The following is a 24046-nucleotide window of genomic DNA, read 5'->3' on the forward strand; positions in this document are numbered from 1 at the left end:
TTGGGGCTGGCAGGCTGCCCTGATACATGGACGGGGGTGGGATGGGGAAGTAGGTAGAGAAGACTGCTGGGCTGGGTTAAATTTCGAGGAGACCCACGGCTCCAACAGGTCTGAGACCCAGAAATTCGCGACCCCGCACAGGGGTTCCAAGGATCACGCCAGGAGCTGGTGAAGAGGAGGGGGCGGGGCTCCTGGCCAGGAAGTGCAGGAAGGGGCGCGGTGGGCAGGGCCGGATTCGAGGCTGGGGAAGGGCCTGAGCTTCAGGCATGCGCAAAAGATGCCGCAGCCTCCGGACTACGGTTCCCAGAAGGCGCTGGTCACTGTGGAAGCCTTTTCCAAACCCCCAAGGATCTAGGATGAGAGATTAACCCTCATATCACTTCCGCCACGCCTTTCCCCCACCTTTTTCGTACTTGTTAGTGGTTACTTCTACATCCCGGTGCAGAGTCGACCTGGGACGGGGTGAGTGGGAGCAGAGGCCAGTCCCAGGCAGAGATGTAAGTGCGCGGGGTAAGGCGCGACCGGAGCACTGGGTAGGGAGCGGGAAGGAGCAGAGAGAGAGGGGAGGAACGTCGGCGAGAGGGCGATGAAGCCTTGGAGGTTGATGGCGATGGGTGGGGAGATATCGCCGAGGTAGAGAGTTGTGGGGGGAGGGGAGAGGGACAGTGAAAGGAGTGTTTTGGGCGGAGTCAGAAGGCGGAGCCGTATTCAAAACCACGCCTTAGATATGCCCTCTGCACCTTAACCCCGCTACGGCTGATTCCGGCTTTGAGTCTTTCCCACTTTGGGAAGAGATCGAGGGAATGAGCTCCTGGTGTGTGTCTGGTCCTTGGTCCAGACTCCCTGGGGCCTCATCTTCTTTTCCCAACATCCAGTTGGATATCACCCCCTCCAGGAAGCCTTCCCCGATTCTGCTACTGATTGGAGCTCTTCTCCTCCTGAAAGCACCACCTGTGTGTCTGTTTTCCAGTTTTATCCCTGAGTCACTTCCGGGAGAGCAAGGACTGTTTCCTCCTGGTTCTGCCCCAGCCCCACCCCTTTTTCTTGCCCCCACCCACAGCCTGAGTGGAAAAGTGGGAATCTGTGTCCTGTAAGGAGGGGAGACACCCCCCTACCCCCCACCCCCGCCCCAGCCTGAGCCCTGCTTCTCATAGTGCTCATTTCCCCCCCAGCTCTGTCTCCCGTGACCTCTGTACTCCCCAGGAGTTGGGAGCCCTAAGGAGAAGGGGATGGCCCCTGTGTTCCTGACAGCCAGGCCCTGCCAGGTGAGTGCCAGTTGCATCTTCCCTGAAATGCCATCTCAGACCAAAGACCATGGGGCACATCTCTTTCTCATGTGCCTTAACCCTAGAACTTGTGTCCTTCTGAGAATCATATTTTTAGGGCTAAAAGACACATTGAGATTATTTATCCTCTTCCCCATCACAAAAAATATTATCTTACACTTACCCTTTTAAACATTTATTTTAAAATTTTGAAGTTCCAAAATCTTGCTTCCATCCACTTCCTTACACATTGAGAAGGCAAGCAGTAAGATACCCAGTATGCATGTGAAGTCATGCAAAATATTTTCATATTAGCCCTGTTTTTTTTTAAAGAGAGAAAAAAAGTGAAAAAAATGCTTTAATTTTTCACTCAGTTCATCAGTTCTCATTTCGTTTTTCATCATAACTCATTGGAATTATCTTGAACCCTTGTATTGATCAGAGTAAACAAATCTTTTCCAGCTAATTAGAGTTATAATATTGCTGTTACTGTGCACAGTGTTTTCCTGGTTCTGTTCACTTCACTTTGCCTAAGTTCATATAATAAGCCTTCTCAGGTTTTTCTGACACCCCTTCTCCCTTATTTCTTAATGCACAATAGTATTTCTTCACAATCATTTACCACATATTGTTCAGCCATTCTTCATCTGATGGTCATTGACTCAATGTATAATTACTTTCCACAGCAGAAAAAGCTGCTAAAAATATGTTTGTACAGTTAGATCCTTTCTTTTTTCCTTGATCTCTTTTGGGTATTGCTAGCCCAAATGTTATGTAATTTTATAGCCCTTTAGGCATAGATCCAAACTGGACCAGTTCACAATTTCACCAACATTTCATCAGTGTCACTATTTTTCCACATCCCTTCTACCTTTATCATTTTCCTTTTCTCTTACTTTAACCAATCTCCTAGGTGTAAAGTGGTATCTCTGAATCATTTAAATTTGCTTTTCTCTCTCAGTGATTTAGGGCATTATTAAATGACTTTTTTTTTATGACTTTGAATTTCTCTTCTTAAAAGTGCCCAATCACATCCATTGACAGTTTTTCAATTGTGGAGTAGATTTTATTTTTATAAATTTAACTCAGTTCTCTAAACATTTGAGAAATGAGAGACCTTAATGAGGAAAACTTGCTATAAAAAAACTTTTTTCATTTTCCTGATTTCCTTCTAATTTTGGCTGCATTGACTTTGTTTTTGCAAAGACTTAAAATTTCATGTAATCAAAATTACACACATTACCTCCTTTGATTCTTTCTTGTCTCATGTTTGATTATAAAATCTTTGCTTATCCATAGAGATGATAGGTAAATTTTTCCATACTCCTCTACTTTGCTTATGAAAAATTTACCTATCAGATCTTCCACATCTCAGGGGTTAGGGACAAGGTACCACCACAATCTGGAAAGTCTGCATAAAATTTTTTTGGCCCTCTCTCCATACCAGAGAAGTCTGAATTTCTTCTTTTTCTTTTATGGAGTATTTATGCATTTATTAGTTACTAAACTTTTAAAATACATTTCTAGCCTTCTTCATCTGTTGGCTTTGATTTTCTTTTCACAAACTTTTTACTTTTTTAACTTTTTTAAAAAGTCGTATATTTTTATGATATTAAAAGATAAAATATGTTAATATATAAAATAGCACACATATTTTATATGTTTCTGAGTTTCTAAAATTTTTCTTTGTTGTCTGCTGGCCTTTGTGTGTTACCTGCAACTTCTGCAAAACTCTTGTAAAATTTCCATTTAATTTTTTATGCTGTCCCATGATATATCAAAACTACCATGAGGAAAGTTGCAAAGTAGAAGGAATACCTATATATCAATTTAAGGAGAATTGCCATTTTTTTGTTTTTGTTTTTTTTGTTTTTTATTTTTTAAACCCTTAACTTCTTTGTATTGGCTCCTAGGTGGAAGAGGTGGGCAATGGGGGTCAAGTGACTTGCCCAGGGTCACACAGCTGGGAAGTGTCTGAGGCCGGATTTGAACCTAGGACCTCCCATCTCTAGGCCTGACTCTCAATCCACTAAGCTACCCAGCTGCCCCCTAGAATTGCCATTTTTATCATAGTTCCGCAGCTTACCCATAAGCAACTAATATTTCTCCAGTTATTTCTACCTATCTTTATTTGTGAGAAAATTGTTTTTATGTTTAGAAAGTTCCTGGGAGTATCTGGGTAGATTGACTCCCATGTATTTTATACTGTCAAAAGTTATTTTAAATGATTTTTTCTTTCTATCTCTTGCTATGTCTTATTGATAATATGTAGAACTGCATTATGTGATTTATGTATATTTTCCCTTGATTTTTTTTTCAGTCATTTAACTTTGTTTTACTCTGTCCTGTTGTTTTATAGAATAATTGTGGTCTCTTTGCTCTATTCTGTTTTTCAGTGAGATTGCTACTGTAGCAATCCAGGTATACATTAATTGTGATATTATTTTAAGAAGTATTCAAAAACTTAACTCTTATACTGCTAATGATTGATCTCTGCAATCCTGAGTCAAATTGAATGTTGACCTTGCCAAATCCCTAGCCCTTCCCTAAGGCTACACCCCAGAAGAGAGTCAGTTATCCCAGTCTCCTTACTTTTCCTTCAATGATCAATTAACATAGGTATCAAACATCAGTAGATGCCTTAGGCCCTATCCACCCTGGATCCTGATCTTAGCTCTACCTATTGTTTCAGATTTTGGCAGTTTGCATTTTATGATGATTACCTCATAATGTTAATGTATCAGGCCACCAGCCTCTCCCCTTCCCCCCATACTGTTGTATGTAACCCCAATAAAAGTGACAAGACATCAGTTGGCAAGAGAGCTCTCAACCATCAGAGCTCCTAACCATGAAGCTCTTGACCATCAGAGCTTACTCGCTGTCTGTCTACCTTATGCCTAAACTTTCTGTGTCTGCGTGTCTTTATTCCCGCCTTATATTCTCTTTCCATTAATCCTTAACCCGTAACCCATTTTCACTCAGTCCTTGGTTCCCCTTTCTGAGTGTCCAACCCACTAGGAATCTTCGTGGAGTCGGTGGACGGCTTCAGCTACTTTATTTTTTTGTTTATTTTGTTTATTTTTTTATTTTAAACCCTTAACTTCTGTGTATTGACTTACAGGTGGAAGAGTGGTAAGGGTAGGCAATGGGGGTCAAGTGACTTGCCCAGGGTCACACAGCTGGGAAGTGTCTGAGGCCGGATTTGAACCTAGGACCTCCCGTCTCTAGGCCTGGCTCTCAATCCACTGAGCTACCCAGCTGCCTCCAAGATTGCTACTTTAATAAGATTTTATAACTTCTACTCTAAACTCTTTATCCTTCCATTTTTTTCCCCTCAAGAGCTCTAATTTTATTTCTTAATCACTTGTTTCATTTCTTTCAAGTAGGCAGCCAGTAAAGCATTACTTAAACTCACTGTGTTCCAACTACTGTAGTACATATATACCAGCAAGCAGATATAAATAAAAACAAAAGGTACTCTCACAAAGTCATGAAGTCAGAGTTGGGAAAGCCAAAAGCAGAGCTGGGAGGGGAATGAAGCATGGCCATCTTGGACTCTTCCCAAAATAGAAGTCCCAAGAGGAACAGGACAATAAGAGAAGGAATCCAGCATGCCAGAGAGATGTTATATGCTGAAAAGTGCTTAAAGGATGAGAGTTCAAGAGTGATGCTAAGGTTAAGGCACAGAGGGAATTGGCTGACAGAAATAGTGCAAAATAGAGAGTGACTCTCCTCTTTATCTGTTCTCAAAGTTCTTGTGCCCAAACCATTCTTATCATGGAGGCTTTCCTTGGATATCTAGAGCTGTTTGAAAAAGGAAAGGATCCTTTCATATTCCTTTTACATAAAAATATGTTGTTACTTAAACCAAAGAGAGATTATAGCAACATATAATCCAGTTATATATGATGATCAAATTGAAATTTATATTAGGTGTTCAGGTTTGGTTCAATATTGGGAAAACTCTACATAATAAATTACATTAATAATAATAACAATAAAATTCATATGATCATATCGGTGGATGCAGACAAAGCTTTTGACTAGATTTTTATTGTTATACAAACATGCCATTGTATCTGAAGCTGGTATCTCCAGTACTATCTAGACAGACTTCCTGCCCTTTGCATTGATCATGGATAAAGTAATCCTACTGTAATAGGAGCAAAAGAAAAGGACCCATTTATTCAAAAATATTTATGACAACTCTTTTTTTGGTGTAAAGAATTAGAATATGAGGAGGTTCCCACCAATTGTGGAATGACTGAACATGTTGTATTCAAAGAGGATAGAAAATTATTATACTATAAGAAATCACAAAGGAAGCATTTTCATAGAACCCAGGGAAGATTTATATGAATTCATGTAGAATGATGTTAGCAGCCCAGGAAGAAAACCAATGACATTGTAAAAGCAAACAACTTTGAAAGATTTAAGAAACCTGATCAGTACAGTGACCATTTTTCAAGAAGTGTCACAATGAATCATGCCACTTCTGACATTTTTATGATCGACATATAGGGTGCAGATTGTGGCCTACGGTTTTTAGATATGGCCAGTGTGGGAATTAGTTTTGTTTTTGCTTACCATGGATATTTGTTACAAAAATTTTGCTTATCCTTTTTTCCAATGGAGTGGGAGAAGTGGGAGGGCTAGAAATTAGGTTTTTGTGAAGGAGGCCCTCCTTCCTGGGCCTGGAAAAGGAAGGATGAGAAGAATCCTTTTTGGTGTCAGTGGCCCTCTCCCTTGGTACCCTGATAGGTCATTCCTATTTATCCAATGTGTGATAGGAGTTTAAGACTTTTATAGTTCATGTATAACTTATATAATATCACTTGCCACCATGGTGTGGTGGTAGAGAGGAAAGGAAGTGAGGGAGAGAATTCGAATTCACAGAATGTCAGAAGACAAAGGTTAAAAATTGTTTCTATATGCAGTTTGGGAAAAAAATACATTAAAAAAAGACTCATGCTTGATTCAAATCTGCTTTTTGAGTAAGTGCTATGTTAAAGTAAATTGAAGATTCAGCTTTAATTCTTAATAGTTGATTGACTTGAGATACAACTAATCATGATAATAAGAATGTTTTTAAGAACCATTATCTGAGGGTGAATATGAAAGAGCAATGGGGGAAAAGTAGTTGAGAGAAAACAGCCTCAAAAGAACCTATTTTGGTGACAAATGTTATAAAAATATCTTTAAAACGTAGTTTGGAGGCAGTCAAGAAAGAGATCAGAGAATGAATAGTTGTAAGAACCATATTTAAGGATGGATGTGATGATTGTAATAAGGAAGAATACCTGTGAGAAGGCTAAACAACTAAAATCTTGCTTGGCTTTAGTTTTCTCTTTGAAGAATGATATCATCTTTGAGCTGAGAAGGAAAGTCCAAAAGGTGTCATCAGGAAGTGGATCCCCAAAATAAAAGGAGACAGACAAGATCCAACTGTTCTAGAAGAAATCCATAATGTTTGCTTAGTCTTTTTCACCTTGAAATGTGAAATTCTCCCTGAGAATAAGGGAGGTACCGCTGGCCTGGAAAAGGGAACATGTGCCAAGTGGCAAAAAAGAAGGTATATTGTGGAAAGCCTTAGCCAGTAACTTTAAATTTGGGGGCATTTATAGAGTACACTTTTCTGTAATACTTTTTGCTATTTCACCATGCTCATTTCTGAAAAGTATCTTCTCACTCTCCAGATTTTACCCTTTATAGCAAAGAAACACAGTTACAGAAAAATACCCATTATTATGGCTCTACCAAGCAGTTCATAAAATATTTTCCTCTAGTGGTCCCCACCTTCCCTTCTATGAGAAGTGGTAACAATTTTTTCAATTACTCAGAATTCAACTTTTTTTTTTATTATGTTTTTATAGTGGTTGTATATAACGATATGTTGGCTCTACTTATTTCACACTGCTTCTGTTAGTACACATTTTCTAAAGCTCAGAATTTCTCATATTTGTCTTTCTTATTGTATAAATAGTCCATTGTATCCATGCACCATTTTTTTCTAGTCATTTTTGATTGATGAGAATCGAATTTGTTTGCAGTTCTTTACTTTCCCTAAGAATGTTCTTGTTTTATTGTATAAAGTCAGTTGTGGCCCTGGACTGGTTATAGTGAAAAGGTATGACAACAGGATATAGTGAAAATAGCTTTGGATTTGGATTTAAGAGGATGGGCTCAAAGTGGAGATAAGCAATTTACTTTCCTTTTAACCTTAAGCAAGTTAATTTTCCTTTCTGGTCTTCATTTCCCTAATTTGTAAAATGACAAAGTTGAATTTTAAATTCTTTTCTAGGTATAAATAATATGACTTTGAAAATAATAGTCCTTTAACAGCCTTTTAAGTTGTAAATTTTTTTTTTCACATTATTGCAAACAAGACCTAGTAGTCCCCACGTTCACCTTTGCTCTTTTGGCTTTGGGAGCATTGAACTGTTCATTTCAGAGCATCATATTTTAAAAAGAACAATGCTAGATAAAGAAGATTTATATTCAGCAATTTTATTTTCTTTGTTTTATATCAGCAAATATAATAGGAATTAGACATACTACTATTTGAGCACAGAGGACAAAAATAGGAGCCATGGGAGCATGTTGTTAAAAAATTTATTGGGTCCATTAAGAACAATAAACATTTATTAAGCATCTCTTATATGCCAGATTCTGTGATAAGTGCTGAAGATATAAAAGACAAAAATAGCCCCTACCCTCAAGGAACTCACAGTCAAATGAGAGATGTCTTAAGTGCTTGCTATGTACCAGCCATTGTCTTGGGATACTAATAAATAAATGAAACAGTCCCAGTAACAAGGAGTTTACATACAAACTTCATAACAGCTATACTTGGTTAAGCTTAAATATTTTTGGTATTTCAGGAATCGGTGACATTCAAGGATGTGGCTGTGGAATTCACCTGGGAAGAATGGATATATTTGAACCCATCTCAGAAAAAGTTATACAAAGATGTGATGCTGGAGAACTACAGGAACTTGGTCTCTTTGGGTAAAAACAACTAATCCTTTGGAGTCTCTATTATGTACTATGGGGACTTTCAAAATTTTAACATATTCTTTGCCATTCAAAAGGAAGCCAAGAGACAGAGTACTTGTGTTATCTACTTCCAGAGGAAAAGTCTTGTTTAATATGCCTTTAAACTGATTTCTTGATTTTTTATTTATGAGATTATATCTTCTGCTTTTTGTTGCTTCATCTAGTATTTTCTGTTTAATTCCATTGTAAATATCATAATATTTAGAGTAAGGAGGGTTGGAGGATTTTCCTAGAATTTCTACCTGTTTTCCTGAAGAGAACTTGAATTAAGTTTTGAATTCTTTTATTAAGGTTTATGGATGCTTTTAAAAATATTTTTTTTCCTTCCCTACTTCTACATATAAAACAAACTACCTCTCCAAACAACCCATTGAATCCTCCATGGTTGAAACAAAAATCTCAATCATAATCAGCTAATATAAAATACATCCTATATCCTTATTTTTCTACCTTTCTTCTGAGAGTAGGGATGATTATTTTATCTGTTTTAAGATAGAATTCTTGGATGGCTATATATACAACTTTTTAATTTTCATAAATAGGATTTGCCCTTTCCAAACCAGATGTGATCTACAAGTTGGAAAGAAAGGAAGCATCTTGGACGCCAGAGGCAGATGTTCTAAGAAGCAGCTGTCCAGGTGAATACAAAAAACCAAGCAGAGGGTTCATTATAAACCCAGCTCTGTTGGCCATTTTAGCTCAAAGGTCTTGTAGAATGTTAAACAAGGTGGTCTTATTAAAGCTTCTCAGGCCTATTATGAAGAACTGAGATTTAATTTAAAACTTCATTTTTTAACTCAATAACTTACTTTTTTTTTTTTTAAACCCTTGTACTTCGGTGTATTGTCTCATAGGTGGAAGATTGGTAAAGGGTGGGCAATGGGGGTCAAGTGACTTGCCCAGGGTCACACAGCTGGGAAGTGGCTGAGGCCGGGTTTGAACCTAGGACCTCCTGTCTTTAGGCCTGACTCTCACTCCACTGAGCTACCCAGCTGCCCCTTCAATAACTTACTTTTTAATGCATCTCTTTATTTACATGTACCTCCACTCTCAAAGAAAGTTGTTACCTCGGCACAGGAGTTAAGTGTTTTTCTTCTGTTCATTGAAGATTATCTTATCTTAAGCTAGCTTTCTCCTGCCTCACTTGTATGAATTCATTCTCCCTTTTAAAATACACACATTACTTAAATAGTAACAATATACCTCTTTTGCTTCTGAACCCCCTTCTGATATTTTCTCCTATGTTGTTTTATGATTGTTGTTTTGTTGCTATTACTTTTAAAAAAATATAATCATAATCTAATTCCATTTTCTTCAACCTATCATTCTATATGTCATTCTATTGTTCTTTATGCTTTGAAATTATGTTTACAAAGGTACAATAATGTGATAGGTCTTATTTAGCCAAAACCCCGTCATTGGACCCGTAGGTTTTCAGTATCTTGATATTTGATAAAAATCTGTAGTATTTTTTATAACTATTGCTGAAACTGCCATTTTACTTTTCGGAAGAATGACAACAGCTCAGTAAGTACCTATTTCTTATTAACTGTCAAAATTTGTTATCATTTTAAGTATCTTCGTTAACCTGATGGCTATTTGGTGTTACTTCCAGATTGTTTTCATTTTTACTTTGTCAATTACCAGAAGTTGGTTTCAGGAAATTAGTCATAATTTCTCTTGTCAAAATTGATTATATGTCTTATTTTACAAATTTGAATTAATTCTTTACACAGTAGATATGTTGGATTTTTAGAGACAATTTATAGTAACAAAGGTCTAATATTGATCCCCTTTCCTCATTTCATCATTATTCTGTCTACTTCATGTCTCTATCTTTCCTCCTCAATTTAAAATCAACAATTCTCCTTTTTTCTTCAATCTTTTCTTTTCCTATTTTTACCTCAGATGGTAAGGATTTGTTTGTAAGCTTTCACAGTCATCTACTTTTTATTGGTAGTCTTTCATTTCCTTATTCCATTCAAATGTCAGCTATTTATAAGAGTAAGGGCTTATTCATCCCTCCAAGGTAGTTTCATCCTGCCAATTCATTTATATGTGTTATCTTTAAGTTATCATACTTTCATATAAGTTAAACTGCGATCCTTAAAAAAAGACCAGTGAGAGTAGCCTTCTCAAATGAGAAGGCAAGAGAATAGCTCTAAAACTGGGAACTAGGAATTTGGGGAAAGGCAGGAAAAAAACTAGGTTAATAAGCTCTTTATTCTTCCTTTCAGAGAACAAAGAATTTACAAGAGATAAGCCTTATGAATGTAGTGAATGTGGGAATGCCTTCAGGATTAAAAAACAGCTTCTTATGCATCAGAGGAGTCATATTAGAAAGGTTCTCTATGAATGTAAGGAGTTTGGGAAGACTTTCTTCTGCAACACAGATCTTATTCAACATCAAATAATTCATACTGAAGAGAAACATTTTGAATGTAGTGAATGTGGGAAAGTCTTCAGAAGGAAGTCAGAACTTACTATACATCAAAGAATGCATACTGAAGAGAAACCTCGTAGATATAGTGAAGACATAGAAACTTTCAAGAGTAAGACACTACTTGCTGTGCATCAAGGAACTCATAAAGGAGAGAAACCTTATGAATGTAGTGAATGTGGGAAAACCTTCAGGAGGAAACAAGAACTTATTGTACATCACAGAGTTCATACAGGAGAAAGACCTTATGAGTGTAGTGAATGTAAAAAGGCCTTTAGGAGGAAGTCAGAACTTACTGTACACCAGAAAATTCATACTGGAGAGAAACCTTTTAAATGTAGTGAATGTGTGGAGGCCTTCAGGAGAAAGGCACTGCTTACTGTACATCAGCGAATTCATACTGGAGAGAGACCTTATAAATGTAGTGTTTGTGGAAAGGCCTTCAGGATTAAAGCTGAACTCACTATGCATCAGATAATTCATACTGGAAAGATTCTTTATGAATGTAAGGACTGTGGGAAAGCTTTCCACTACAACTCAGATCTTATTCGACATCAAAGAATTCATACAGGAGAGAAACCTTATGAATGTAGTGTATGTAGGAAGGCCTTTAGTATGAAGACAAATCTTAAAGTGCATCAAAGAATTCATACTGCAGAGAAACCTTATGAATGTAGCGAATGTGGAAAGAGTTTTAGACAGAAGACACAGCTTTATGTACATCAGAGAATTCATTCTGGAAAAATTCTTTATAAATGTAAAGAGTGTGGGAAGGCCTTCCTCTACAACTCAGAACTTGTGAAACACCAAAGAATTCATATTAGAGAGAAACCTTATGAATGTAGAGAATGTGGGAAGCTCTTCAGTATGAAGTCAGATCTTAATGTACATCAGAAAGTTCATTCTAGAGAGAAACTGTATGAATGTAGTCATTGTAGGAAGACCTTCATGATTAAGACACAATTTATTATGCATCAGAGAATTCATACTGGAAAGATTCTTTATGAGTGTAAGGAATGTGGTAAAAGTTTCCTCTACAACTCAGAACTTATTCAACATCAAAGACTTCATACTGGAGAGAAACCTTATGTATGTAGTATATGTGGGAAGGCCTTCAGTATGAAGTCGAATCTTACTTCACATCAAAGAATTCATAATGGAGAGATTCTTTTTGACTGTAAGGATTGTGGTAAGAGTTTCCTCTATAATTCAGAACTTATTCGGCATCAAAGAATTCATACTGGAGAGAAACCTTATAAATGTAGTGAATGTGGGAAGGCCTTCAGTATGAAGACAAATCTTACTGTACATCAGAGAATTCATACTGGAGAGAGACCTTATGAATGTAGTAAATGTGGGAAGGCCTTCAGTTTGAAGAAACATCTTATTGTGCATCAAAGAATTCATACTGGAGAGAAACCTTATGAATGTAGTGAATGTGGGAAGGCTTTTAGACAGAAGACACAGCTTTATGTACATCAGAGAATTCATACTGCTGTGACACTTAAAAATTCCAAGAGACTGGGTTCTGGGTAAGAAAATCAGTCTACTGATCAGGCTAGCAATAACCAATAAATCAGTTAGCCAGTGATTTGTCTTAGTGATCAAAGACAAATTAATTCAGCATCTTGAGTCATTAGATACAATTTGGGAAGTTAATTATCTAAGATACCTCTAATTGGTGGTTACCTAATGAGGTAAGCTAAGCTTTTTCCAGTTCCTCCCTGATTTCCTTTATCATGATGGAAAGTCATATGCCTGATCCTAGCATTCCAATATCTAGATGAAAAAACTGGGTTCTACCTGGTTGGGAGTATAAGGGAGAATGAAAAGAAACCAGGGCTTTGCAAAATTTAAGGTTTTGCAAAGAAGGGTGTGGTCACACGTACAGAACTGAAAGAGCAGTTCCATAATCTGGGAAAGGATAAAACTGAGGATCAAAGACCATTGGAGATCCAGTTTTCCTGTCCAGCCAGGGGAGTAAAGAATTCACTTTCTGTTGGCAGGTTTGTCTATACCTAAAGGAGGCAACTTGCCTTTTCCAGATACCTGGAGATTCTTGTGGTCCAACTATTGAGAAGATTCCTGAAATCCTTTCCATCCCTGTCTCTGGTTGCCATCTCCCAAAGCTCTGTAAGCTCTTGGTTCCTGAGAGGTTTCCTGAGAGAATGTTTGTGTAAACTCTGTCTTTGGAGAAGAGGCCTGCAGCCATCTTGGCCTCTGCAAAAGATGTTGAGATAATCTAGATTTCATCTGTCTACCTCTGACGAATTTTTATTATGTATACAATTTATTTTTGAGGACCAGTAGATTTTTATATAGAAGGGAATTTGGTTAGAGAGAGTATGGTGTATGGAGCTTGAAGATTTGAAGGTTCTATGAAGAACCTGTAGAAGTTGGGTAGAGAATCTAGATTTTAGAGTTAGGGATTCCTTTTCCCTAGTCCTCCATCATTTCTTTTAATTTACTATAAATAAAGATAATTAAAAGAAGAATCAGATGGTGTCAGCCTATCTGATGAGTTCCTCTGAGTATATACCAACAGCAACTCTACAAACTGTTGAGTCATCTTACATATTTCAGTTGACAGAGCCAGAGAAATGGAAAGAATCTAGGATTTTCTGGGCCAAAACAACCCTTTTTGGGTCTGGTGGCAGTTGGACCTACAAAAGCCTGAATAACAGTAGTGGTGGCCATTTTTTTTTTTTTTTTTTTTTTTTTTTTGAAAAAAATTCCAACAACAGTGAAATCTGCCTGGCAACAAGAGCAGTCAATCACTCAGCCATTTGAGCTTTGAGGTTTGAAAAATTTTAAGGGCCAGTACATAAAGAAATTTTTTCAGGGGCAGTTGGGTAGCTCAGTGGATTGAGAGCCAGACCTAGAGATGGGAAATCCTAGGTTCAAATCTGGCCTCAGATGCTTTCCAGCTGTGTGACCCTAGTCACTTGACCCCTATTGCCTAGCCCTTACCACTCTTCTGCCTTGGAGCCAATACACAGTATTGACTTCAAGATGGAAGGTAAGGGTTTAAAAATTTTTTTTTCTCTCAAACTTGAAAATAAGAACTGAGATGAAGAACAACTAAGCAAAGAAGATGGGAGCTACAGAGATACTATATTATTGTGGTATCCTATTTTATGAGTTCTTCCTGGTGGAAATACCAGGACAGTGCTATCAAATTTAGATATACAAACACTCCAGTACTTGATCTTGCACTGAAAACAATCTTTTCCTATCTACCAGTGTTGCTGTTTCTAGTAGGATTAGGATATCAAGTATGCAGATGGGCCATGGTATCAGTGAAGAAAATAAAAATTGGATTCTTTTGCCTAAGGGACACTGAATTAAAATAGATGATACTGGCACTTAAGGAAACAGTAGAGCAGATGCAGGAGAACAATAACAAGAAAAGAAAGGAAACTGAGGCACAGTTAAAAGAAATAAAAAGCCAAAGTGCTAATGATTCCCAGGCACCAACAAAATTACAATTGGAAGATGAAGCATTAGACACTGCTATAGCTACATTATTTCCACTCAGGGATGTGACATGCAACCTGATGTAGGAATAATTCACGTGAGACAACATAAGCAGTTCACTGCTGGGGACCTCAACTCTATTAGGAAATGCACCCCAAAGTATTTTGAGGAACCCCACAAGGTTATCAAAGAGTTCAAGAGAACAGTGAGACTATGATCCAGACTTCTAGGACATTGAAATCCTCCAAGACCTTTTTACTGAAAGGGAAATGACTTAATTTATTGAAAAGACAATTCAAAATCCTAGCTTAAAAGCATGGCCCTCTGCAACAAAACAAATTGAGTTAAAGTCAGTGGAATCATACAGATTTTGGGGACAGGCTAGGGACTCATTGATTGAAGCCATGAAGGCTCATGCCAAAAGACCCACCACCTGGTCCAAATTTGAGAAGTTGGGGAGAATCCTGGAACTTTCCTTGATAGGCTTATTGAAGCATGAGAGCATCTTCTGGGGATGCATAATATGAGTGAACAGGACATAGCCCATATCAGGAGGCAATTTGTTAAAAACAGCTGTAATGTAGTGAAGAATTATTTCAGAATTGTCCTACCTGGGACTCTATGGGACTGGAGGAACTTAGGAGGAATGCATGGTATATATGGGATGGTAATAGAGAAAAATGGGTGGATGATAAAAATGATCTGATAGAAGAGCTTAGAAGCCAACTACAGGAGGCTAATAGAAAACCAAGAGAAACAGAAATCAAGGAAGTTAAAGCAGTGGCAGCCTTAGGATAGTATAACGCTAGGACTGAGTATAAGCCTGGGCAACAGAGGTAGAGCCCACTCCGTTGTTTCCTCTGCAATAAGCCAGGGCATTTTCTCAGAGATTTCCAATTTAGGGGCCTGGTGTTCAATTTAATAGGAATAGGTATAATGGCTGGAGACAGAATGGGTATGGCTATCAAAATTCAAGTCCCAGATATCCCCAAAGGTAGGACCAGTCACAATGCTGCAATCATAACTGTGGCCAGGATCACAACAAGCACCAGATTTATACAGCATGCAGGAATTTATAAGGACTGGAGATAGACCTAAATACTCCCAAGTGACAGGATCTGGGTGCAGCAAACAAGAGCTCAAGAGTGCAGCTGCATTATGAAGCTGTACCCAGAAAGGCAAAGAACTTAGAACCTCAAGGCAAAATGAATTAGGAAGTGAAAACTGATAGCAACAGGGAAATACAAAATAGCAATATTGAAATTAATAGTGAATGTATAGAAGAGGAAATATCTATAACACCAATAGTAGGAAAGGAAACAGAAATAGTAGTAATGCCAAGTGTAAAGACAAAACAAATAGTGTGCAAAAGAACAATGAATCTAATGCAATAGTAGAAAATGAGAACAATGATCCAAGACTAGACGAAGGTAGCTTTGGGGAAGATAATAAGTCCTGGGATAGTAAGCATAAGAATAGCTCCTGGAAGTGCAAGGAAGTAAAAAGTGAGGAGATAAGCTGGGATACTCAGGGGGTAGATCTGGACTTTACAGATCTAAGTGTATTAGCCCCAGTACTAGACAGTCTCACCACCTAATAGCACTGAACCACACATTTGTCTTAAAGTGGGGGATTGGGTCTTTGATCTTTTGGTTGGCACTGGAGACATTAAGTCAGTGCTACAAACTCCTGAAAACTGCAGGGTGATAGGGTCTATGGAAGTGATTGGACCTACAGGAAGACCACAGAGAGTTGCAAAGTTGCAGCCCCAAATGGTATCTTTGGGTCCCTTGTCCTTAGATCACTCATTTCTCCTTATGCCAGACTGTTCAATGAATCGAATGGGTAGAGATCTGTGTAAACTGAAAGCCACTATTCAGTGTACACTCTCTGGAGACATATCACTCCATATTCCAGAGGAATCTTTGAAAGCCTTTCCAGTGCTTTTCTTAGATTCAGTAGAGGCTGAGGGAGAAACAGCATCTGTCTTCACAATACCTGATGATATTCCTGAAGGTCTTTGGGCCAGTTCTACTGATGCGAAGTTATTAAAGTCAGTTACCCCAGTCAAGGTAAGAACTAACGGGGGTCCTCCACCTTGCATACCTCAATACAAACTGAGTAAGGAAGCAGTAGAGGGCACAAGACCAATCATAGAGTCATTTATTAAGCAAGAGATAATAATACCAATATTCTCAGAGTATAACACACCATGGCAGACCAGTCTACCAATTAATCCAGGATTTGAGGGCTGTAAATGATCATATAATAAAATCTCACCCAGTAGTACCAAGTCCAGCTACAATTATATCCTCCATAGCAAGTCATGCCAGATTTCACTGTGGTGGACTTATGTTCAGCTTTTTTTCTCTATATCTATTCATGGGGACTCCCAAAATATTTTTGCATTTACCTCGAAGGGGGCCCAATACAAAGGGTCCCATCTGCCCCAAGGGTTCTCCAAAAGCCCTTCAGTCTTCTCCCAAATCTTAAATAAAGGCCTCAAAACAATTAAATTTAGGGAGAGCAAGCTAGTGCATTTTGTGGCTGACATTCTAGCTTCCCCAAATGCAAACGTTTGTCTGAGGGACAGTAAATTTCTTCTTTGTGAGCTCTATAAGAGTGGACATAAGATTTCCAAGGCCAAACTACACTGGTGTTTGCCAAGGATTTAGTATTTATGATTTGTTCTAATGGGAGGTTCTAGAAGCATTACCCAGAAACAGATTGCAGATATCCAAAAGCTGACTGCTCCAAAAACTAAAAAGCAGCTCAGCAATTCTTGGGATAATGGAATTCTGCCATCAATGGATCCCAGTGAAATTACCAAATGTCTCACTGACCTGACTAGGAATACAGAACTAGAACCTCTAATACTTAAACCTGAACATCTACAAGCTCTTGCAAAGCTTAAAGAATTTATTTTAGCTGCCCCAGCACTAGGTATACCAGACTATTCTAAAGATTTCCAGTTGTTTGTAAATGAAACCAGGGGAATAGCATCTGGAGTGCTAATACAGACTCTGGGACAGAATTTCTATCCAATAGCTTATTACAGTTCTCAGCTTGATCCAATTGCAGCTGGAATTGTCCCCTGTCTCAGAGGCATAGCAGTAGCTGCTGTGTTAGTGCAGAAATGTGCAGATTTAGTTTTGGGATCCCCGTTAATAGTTTATTGTTCTCACCAAATTGAATCGTTTTTGATGAAATATCATACACAGGCATTTACAATCAAAGAATTTCCTGGTATGAGAATATCCTTTTAATTAATGAGAACATACAATTAAAAAGGTTCAGTGTATTAAATCCTGCTACATTGCTACCTGACTTGCCAACAAATGGTGAGCCATTGAATAATTGTGAGGAAGTTGTAAAATTAGTCAAACAACCCAGGCAAGACTTAAAAGTTACACCAATTGAAAATTCAGGCCTAATTTTATTTACAGATGGTTCTTCCTACATTTGCAATTGGATCCATTACACAGGAGCTGCTATAGTCACAGTTTGAAACTGTGGTTTGCATCACTGCCTAATAATATTAGTGCTCAGGGAGCTGAATTAATCAGTTTAAAGGAAGCTTGCAACCTTGCTGAGGGCAAAAGTGTGAATATCTACATAGATTTGAAATAAGCGTTCTATATATGCCATGCAACGGGGGCAATTTGGAAAAATCATGGGTTTATAACATCTGGGGGAAGCATATAGCTCATGCAGAAATTATAGCTGATTTGCTAAAGGCTATCAAAAAACCCAAGCAAATAGCTCTAATTCACTGTAGAGCTCATGGTTTTGGGAAAGATTCAGTGTCTAAGGGGAATTATAAAGCTGATGTGACAACCAAAAATGCTGCTAGATAAGCTTGTGTTTATGTTATGAATCTGTCTATCATAGAGTCAGCTAACCTAACAAAAGCTTATAAAGACTCTGAGATTCAAACATGGCAAGAAAAGTTTGGAGCAAGAAAAGTAAATGGCATGTATCTGTCAGACACTGGAAAGGCAATCTTGCCAAAAGAGTTCTTTTACCATATATGCAATTCCATCAATAGTAAAGGACATTTTGGCACCCAAGTCTTGGTGGATTCAATTAAGAGAACATGGATAGCCCCAGGAATAGCCAGTTGCAAATAAAGTCTGTAATAGTTGTTCTGTTTGTCAAAAATTCAACCAGGGAGCACTTAGAAAGGATTAGGAGGAAGACAACTAGCCTACTCTCCATTTGAAAATTTGCAGATAGACTATATAACTATGCCCAAAGCAGGGAAATTCAGGCATTGCTTGTTATTGGTGGATAGATTGACACAATGGCCAGAGGCTTTTCCATCTGCTACAAACACAGCAGGGTTTGTAGTAAAGATATTGCTAAAGGAGATAATTCCTAGATATGGAACCCCAGTTACCATAGATTCAGACTGGGAAACTCACTTTACACAGGAAATATTACAGAAAGTTTATGAGTATCTAGGAATAACAGCAAATTTTCATTTCCCACACCATCCACAGAGCTCTGGACAAGTATAAAGGTTAAACAGAGAGATTTAAAAAAATGGGAAAACTTTGTACAGAGACTCATTTAAAGTGGCCAGATATTCTATCTTTAGCTTGATTTTATATCCGTACAAGGTCTCATGCAGATTTACATATTTCTCCATATGAAATGCTATTTGAATATTCACCTTTATAGGCAAAAATTGTAATGCAGGATTACAAAACTTGCAGCACAACTTATGTCTCAAAGCTAGGAGGAGACATGCAAATAGCATCTTATATTACAGCTTTGGAAAACAGGATAAGAAAACTACATGATTTGAGTTTATTAGTTCAATCTGGACCTTTGGATTTTTCCTTACATAACATAAAACCTGGAGATTTAATCTATGTAAAAAACTTTGCAAAAACATCTGCCACAGAAGAAAGTTGGGGCAGACCAGTTGAAGTTATTTTAACCACACCTTCTTCAATAAAAATCTTAGAAAGAGAAGTTTGGATTCATTGTTCCCATGTCAAAATAGCAAGCAGACAAAATAGGGATGAAGGAAATATAGAAATAGAGATAGGAGAAGGAGGAGAAGAAGAGATGGAAAGCAATTACTTAGAAGAAAGCTGAAAGAGTCATCAGGCAATTGAGTATGCAGTCATAAAATACAGGAGGGGACACATCCAGTGGAAGAGAATGAAAAGCAGCCCAGAGGAAAAGCATGGAAGAAAATCTTAGCAGCAGGAAGAAGAAGGCAGAAGCAGATGACCTGATGCTAAAAAGATAGCAAAGACTGTACAGGAATCTGCAAAGAAGAGGATCAGATGAGGAATGGACTCCAAACAGTGAGATAAATGCGTCATTAAACACACTACATTTCCAAAATAGTCACGTGAAACATTACATAGATACACAAGAAGGGGAAAAAGAAGAGAACCATTAGGCAACACGAGAAGAGAAAGAGCTGAAGAAAGAGTAAGTATATTTCCATGCAACGAGCACATAAAGAATACATGTTTAAATAACTTATAAGATTTTATTTGATACTATATCCATGTAGATAAATGGATATTTATAAATTGGTTGATAAAGCAACAAAGTAGTTATACATATTAGATTCAATGAGATCTTTCCCAGATAGAAGGTCTGTTTGAGATATTCTACTTAGGTAACATCAGGAAACATACAGGGATCAATGCAGAGATTAGAGTAGGAACATACAGCACATATTACACACACAGGTACATAGCTCTATAATATATTTAAATACTTATAAAATGGTTAGGGACAGCATAATTATAATATAGGAAATGTACATGCATGTAAATACATGCATATATGTGAATATGTATATGCAAGAGGTTTGTATAGTATATAAATATATGTAACATGTAAATTTAATGTTTATATTTTCTATTACGTAGAAGTTTTACTAGTTTTTAAATATATGCATATGTAACATACATCTATGTAGTTATATGTAAATATATGTGTATATATGTACAGGTTATGTAAAATAGGTCTGTGCATAGTTAAAATGATTTGATAACCTTAGATTTATAAGATAGAATGCTTAGTTTAAAGTTCTCTGTAAATAGTTTTGGTTTGCTGTAATAGCAATAGAATTTAGCATAGAAAGAGTTTGTTTTGAATTGTTCAGCTTAGATTTTTTAAAATGCATTTTGCATAAGTTTATTTTTAATCAGATAGGTTGTGTTTGTAAAAGTATATGCTACATTGTGTTTATTATATTTCTATTTTTATACATTGCTATAGTTTTCTTTAGATAAGATTGATTTTGTATTAGATTAGTATCATAGTCTTGTTTATGTTACAAACTGGTTTTGCAAAAGTTTTCTAGTTGCATTTTGATTTTTAGATTTTATTTCATGTTTTTATATTTTGCAGTTTATATTTGTATTCAGAAATTTTCTTGTTGTTTGTTTTGTGTTTGCAAATGTTTACCCTTTATTTGATATTTGTAATAGCTTATTGTAAACTCCTTTTCCTTTCCTTTCCCCTGTTCAAATCCCTAGAATAGAGAAGCTAAGATAGGAGTAGGTAAGTAAGTGTAGTAGTTTGCTATTTGGGGGTAAGAATTTAGATAAGGAATACAATAAGGGGAATTAAGTTTTTTATGCACAAACAAAAAAACTATTTTTATCAAAAATAAGTTTTGTTCTGCGCAAAAGGGAGAATGTAAGAGAGAATGAAAAGAAACCAGGGCTTTGCAAAATTCAAGGGTTTGCAAAGGAGGGTGTGGTCACAGGCACATAACTGAAAGAGCAGTCCCAGAATCTGGGGAAGAGATAAAACCAAGAACCAATGACCATTGGAGATCCAGTTTTCCTGTCCAGCCAGGAGAACAGAGTTCACTTCCTGTTGGCAGGTCTGTCTATGCCTGAAGGAGGTGACTTGCCTCTTCCTGATACTGGAGGTTCTGGTGGTCCAACTATTGAGAAGATTCCTGAGATCCCTTCCATCCCTGTCTCTGGTTGCCATCTCCCAAAGCTCTGTAAGCTTTGTAAGTTCCTAGGAAGTTTCCTGACAGAATGTCTGTGTGAGCCAAAACCCTGATAAATCTGATAAAGAGCAAGCATTAACTATAATGAGTATAAACTATATCCAGTAAGATCAAGGATGTTCATTATCACATTACTGTTTTGTATTGTACTAGAAATGATAGCTATAGCAATATAATATGAAGAAGAAATAAGTATAGGCAAAAAAGAAACTAAACCAAAACTATCAATTTTTGCAGATGATATGATAGTAGGTATGTTTTGAGAACTCAAGTCTCATCTAAAAAACTAAAACAAGGAATTTAGCAAAGTTGCATTATATAAAACTAATCCACATAAACTATATTAACACACACAAAATTTTAAGTAAAATCCACAAAATATATGCATACAAATAATATATGCATGTTCTACATAATAAAACCCCAAAGGAAAAGATAAAGGAAAATTCTATTTAAAATAACTAGTTTAGTGTAAAATACTTGAGACTGTCTTCCCAGACACACTAAGGAACTATATGGATACAACTGCAAAACTTCATACAAGTAAAAAAAGATCTGAATAATTGGAGACATATTAGTTGCTCATTGGTAGGCTGAGCTAGTACAATAAAATTGAAATGCTGCCTAATTAATATGCTTATTCAGTACCATACCAATCAAACTGCCAAGAGATATAAAACAAAAGTCATATGAAGTAAAATGGTCAAGAATTTCAAGAGAATTAATTGAGGAGAGGGGAGAGGAATGCGAAGGAAGGGACTCTAACAGTACCAGATCTCAAAGTATAATATAAAGTAGTCATAAAACAATTTGGTACTGTATGTGAAATATAGTGAACAATCCATGGAATAGATTAGGTACATAGATATCCAGAAGAAAATGAGTCCAATAGCCTAGTGCAGTGATGGGCAAACTGCAACCCACGGGCCAGATGCGGCCCCCTGAAATGTTCTATCCAGCCCCGTGACATTATTCCTAATCTGACAAATACAACGAGTATGATACATTACAATGAAACTTCGAAAGAGTTGCCTTAGAGACAGACTGACAGATGAGCATTTTCTTTCCTTTGGCCCCCTCTTTAAAAAGTTTGCCCATCACTGACCTAGTGTGATAAGTGAATTCCAATGGGACAAATGGGACAAAAACTCATTATTTGACAAAAATTGATTCTCTGAGGTTCAATAATCTTTTTGCCAATTCCAGCCAAATGTGTACATTTAGTGTCTGAAGCTGCTCTTTTTTCCAGCTCCTCTTCAATTATTTTGCAGTATCTTCCTACCTCCTGGTGGGCAGACAAAATGTAATCAGCTTGTAAAGACAGACTGGAGTCACACAGTATGGTGGGCTTTAACAAGAGAATAAATGTTTTATCCTAGATTCAGAAAGATACTGAAGCCCCAGAACAAAGTGATGTGGTCTGACCTATGATTTAGGAATATCAATTTGCTGATAACATGTTGGAAAGGAGAAAGACTTCCTGGCTCTCTGTCTGATTGGTCTGGTCATCTGGTCCTGAGATTTTATGCTCATGGGGGAAGTGACAGTGTGAAAGTTACCTATACTCAGATAATTGGGTTACTTCTTTATAAATTATTATTCTTTAATGCATTGCTGGTGTAGTTGTGAATTGATCCAACCATTCTGATTGGCAATTTGGAACTATGCTAAAAGACTGACTGCCTTTTGATCCAGCCATACCACTTCTGGGTTTATACCCCAGAGAGATAATAAGGAAAAAGACATACAAAAATATTTATAGCAGCGCTCTTTGTGGTGGCAAAAAATTGGAAAATGGGAATATGCCCTTCAATTGGGGAATGGCTGAACAAATTGTGGTATCTGTTAGTGAGGGAATACTATTGTGCTCAAAGGAATAAAGAACTGGAGGAATTCCATGTGACCTGGAAAGACCTCCAGGAATTGATGCAGAGTGAAAGGAGCAGAACCAGGAGAACCATAACACAGAGATGGATACACTATGACACAATCAAATGTAATGGACTCCTCTACTAGCAGCAATGCAATGATCCAGGACAATTCTGAGGGACTTATGAGAAGGAATGCTCTCCAAACCCAGAGAAAGAACTGTGGGAGTAGAATCACAGAGGAAAAACAACTGCTTGATCACATGGGTCGATAGGGATATGATTGGGGTTGTAGACTAAGCAAATATTAATATGAAAATGGGTCTTAATCAGTGACACATGTAAAGCCCAGTGGAATTGCTTGTTGGCTATGGGGGTGGGTGAAAGGAAGGGAGGGAAAGAACATGAATCATGCACTATGGCAAAATATTCTTAATTAATTAATTAATTAAAGATGTGTGTGTGTATATATATATATATATATTTTTTTAGGTTAGGAAAATAAATTATTGTCCTGGGCAAACCATAATTCCAAAGGACTGAAAATAAAGCATACTACCCATCTCAAGAGAGCTGATGTATTTAAAATACACAATGAGCCAGATTTTTGGATGTGACCAATGTAGAAATGTGTCTTGCTGTATTATAGGTATGTGTTGTGAAGATTTTAGTTTTCTTGTCTTTTGTGTTCAATGAAGGAAAGAGGAAGAGGGAGAAGAAAAAAATCACTAAAAATAAAGCTAAATGTTTAATTAAAAACTACTATAATGAGGGTCTAGAGCATGTCCAAGCCTCCTGAAATGGAATGTGTGTAGAGTACCATTACATACAGAATAAACATTAAGAGGATCAGTACAAATAAACAAGAAAAACAAATTCAAAGGAATAATAATGATGAGTCAAATGGAGGAGAAACTTTGGGCTTTTAGACTTTCTTCCC

At 37.2% G+C, this 24046-nt stretch overlaps 1 protein-coding gene across 1 annotated transcript in view; it reads left to right on the plus strand.

The window, feature by feature from the left end:
• The first annotated feature begins 1229 nt into the window (after nucleotides 1-1229).
• The window catches only part of LOC123233177 (zinc finger protein 850-like), a 282653-nt gene continuing 259836 nt past the window's right edge, over nucleotides 1230-24046 (plus strand). Inside the window, exons 1-4 of the mRNA XM_044659326.1 lie at nucleotides 1230-1265; nucleotides 8147-8273; nucleotides 10559-11482; nucleotides 11819-12258. Coding sequence (XP_044515261.1) covers nucleotides 1230-1265; nucleotides 8147-8273; nucleotides 10559-11482; nucleotides 11819-12258 — 1527 coding nt within the window. The remainder of the gene's footprint in view (nucleotides 1266-8146; nucleotides 8274-10558; nucleotides 11483-11818; nucleotides 12259-24046) is intronic.

This window comes from Gracilinanus agilis, chromosome 2 (assembly GCF_016433145.1).
Source record: "Gracilinanus agilis isolate LMUSP501 chromosome 2, AgileGrace, whole genome shotgun sequence".
Taxonomy (NCBI): Eukaryota; Metazoa; Chordata; class Mammalia; order Didelphimorphia; family Didelphidae; genus Gracilinanus; species Gracilinanus agilis.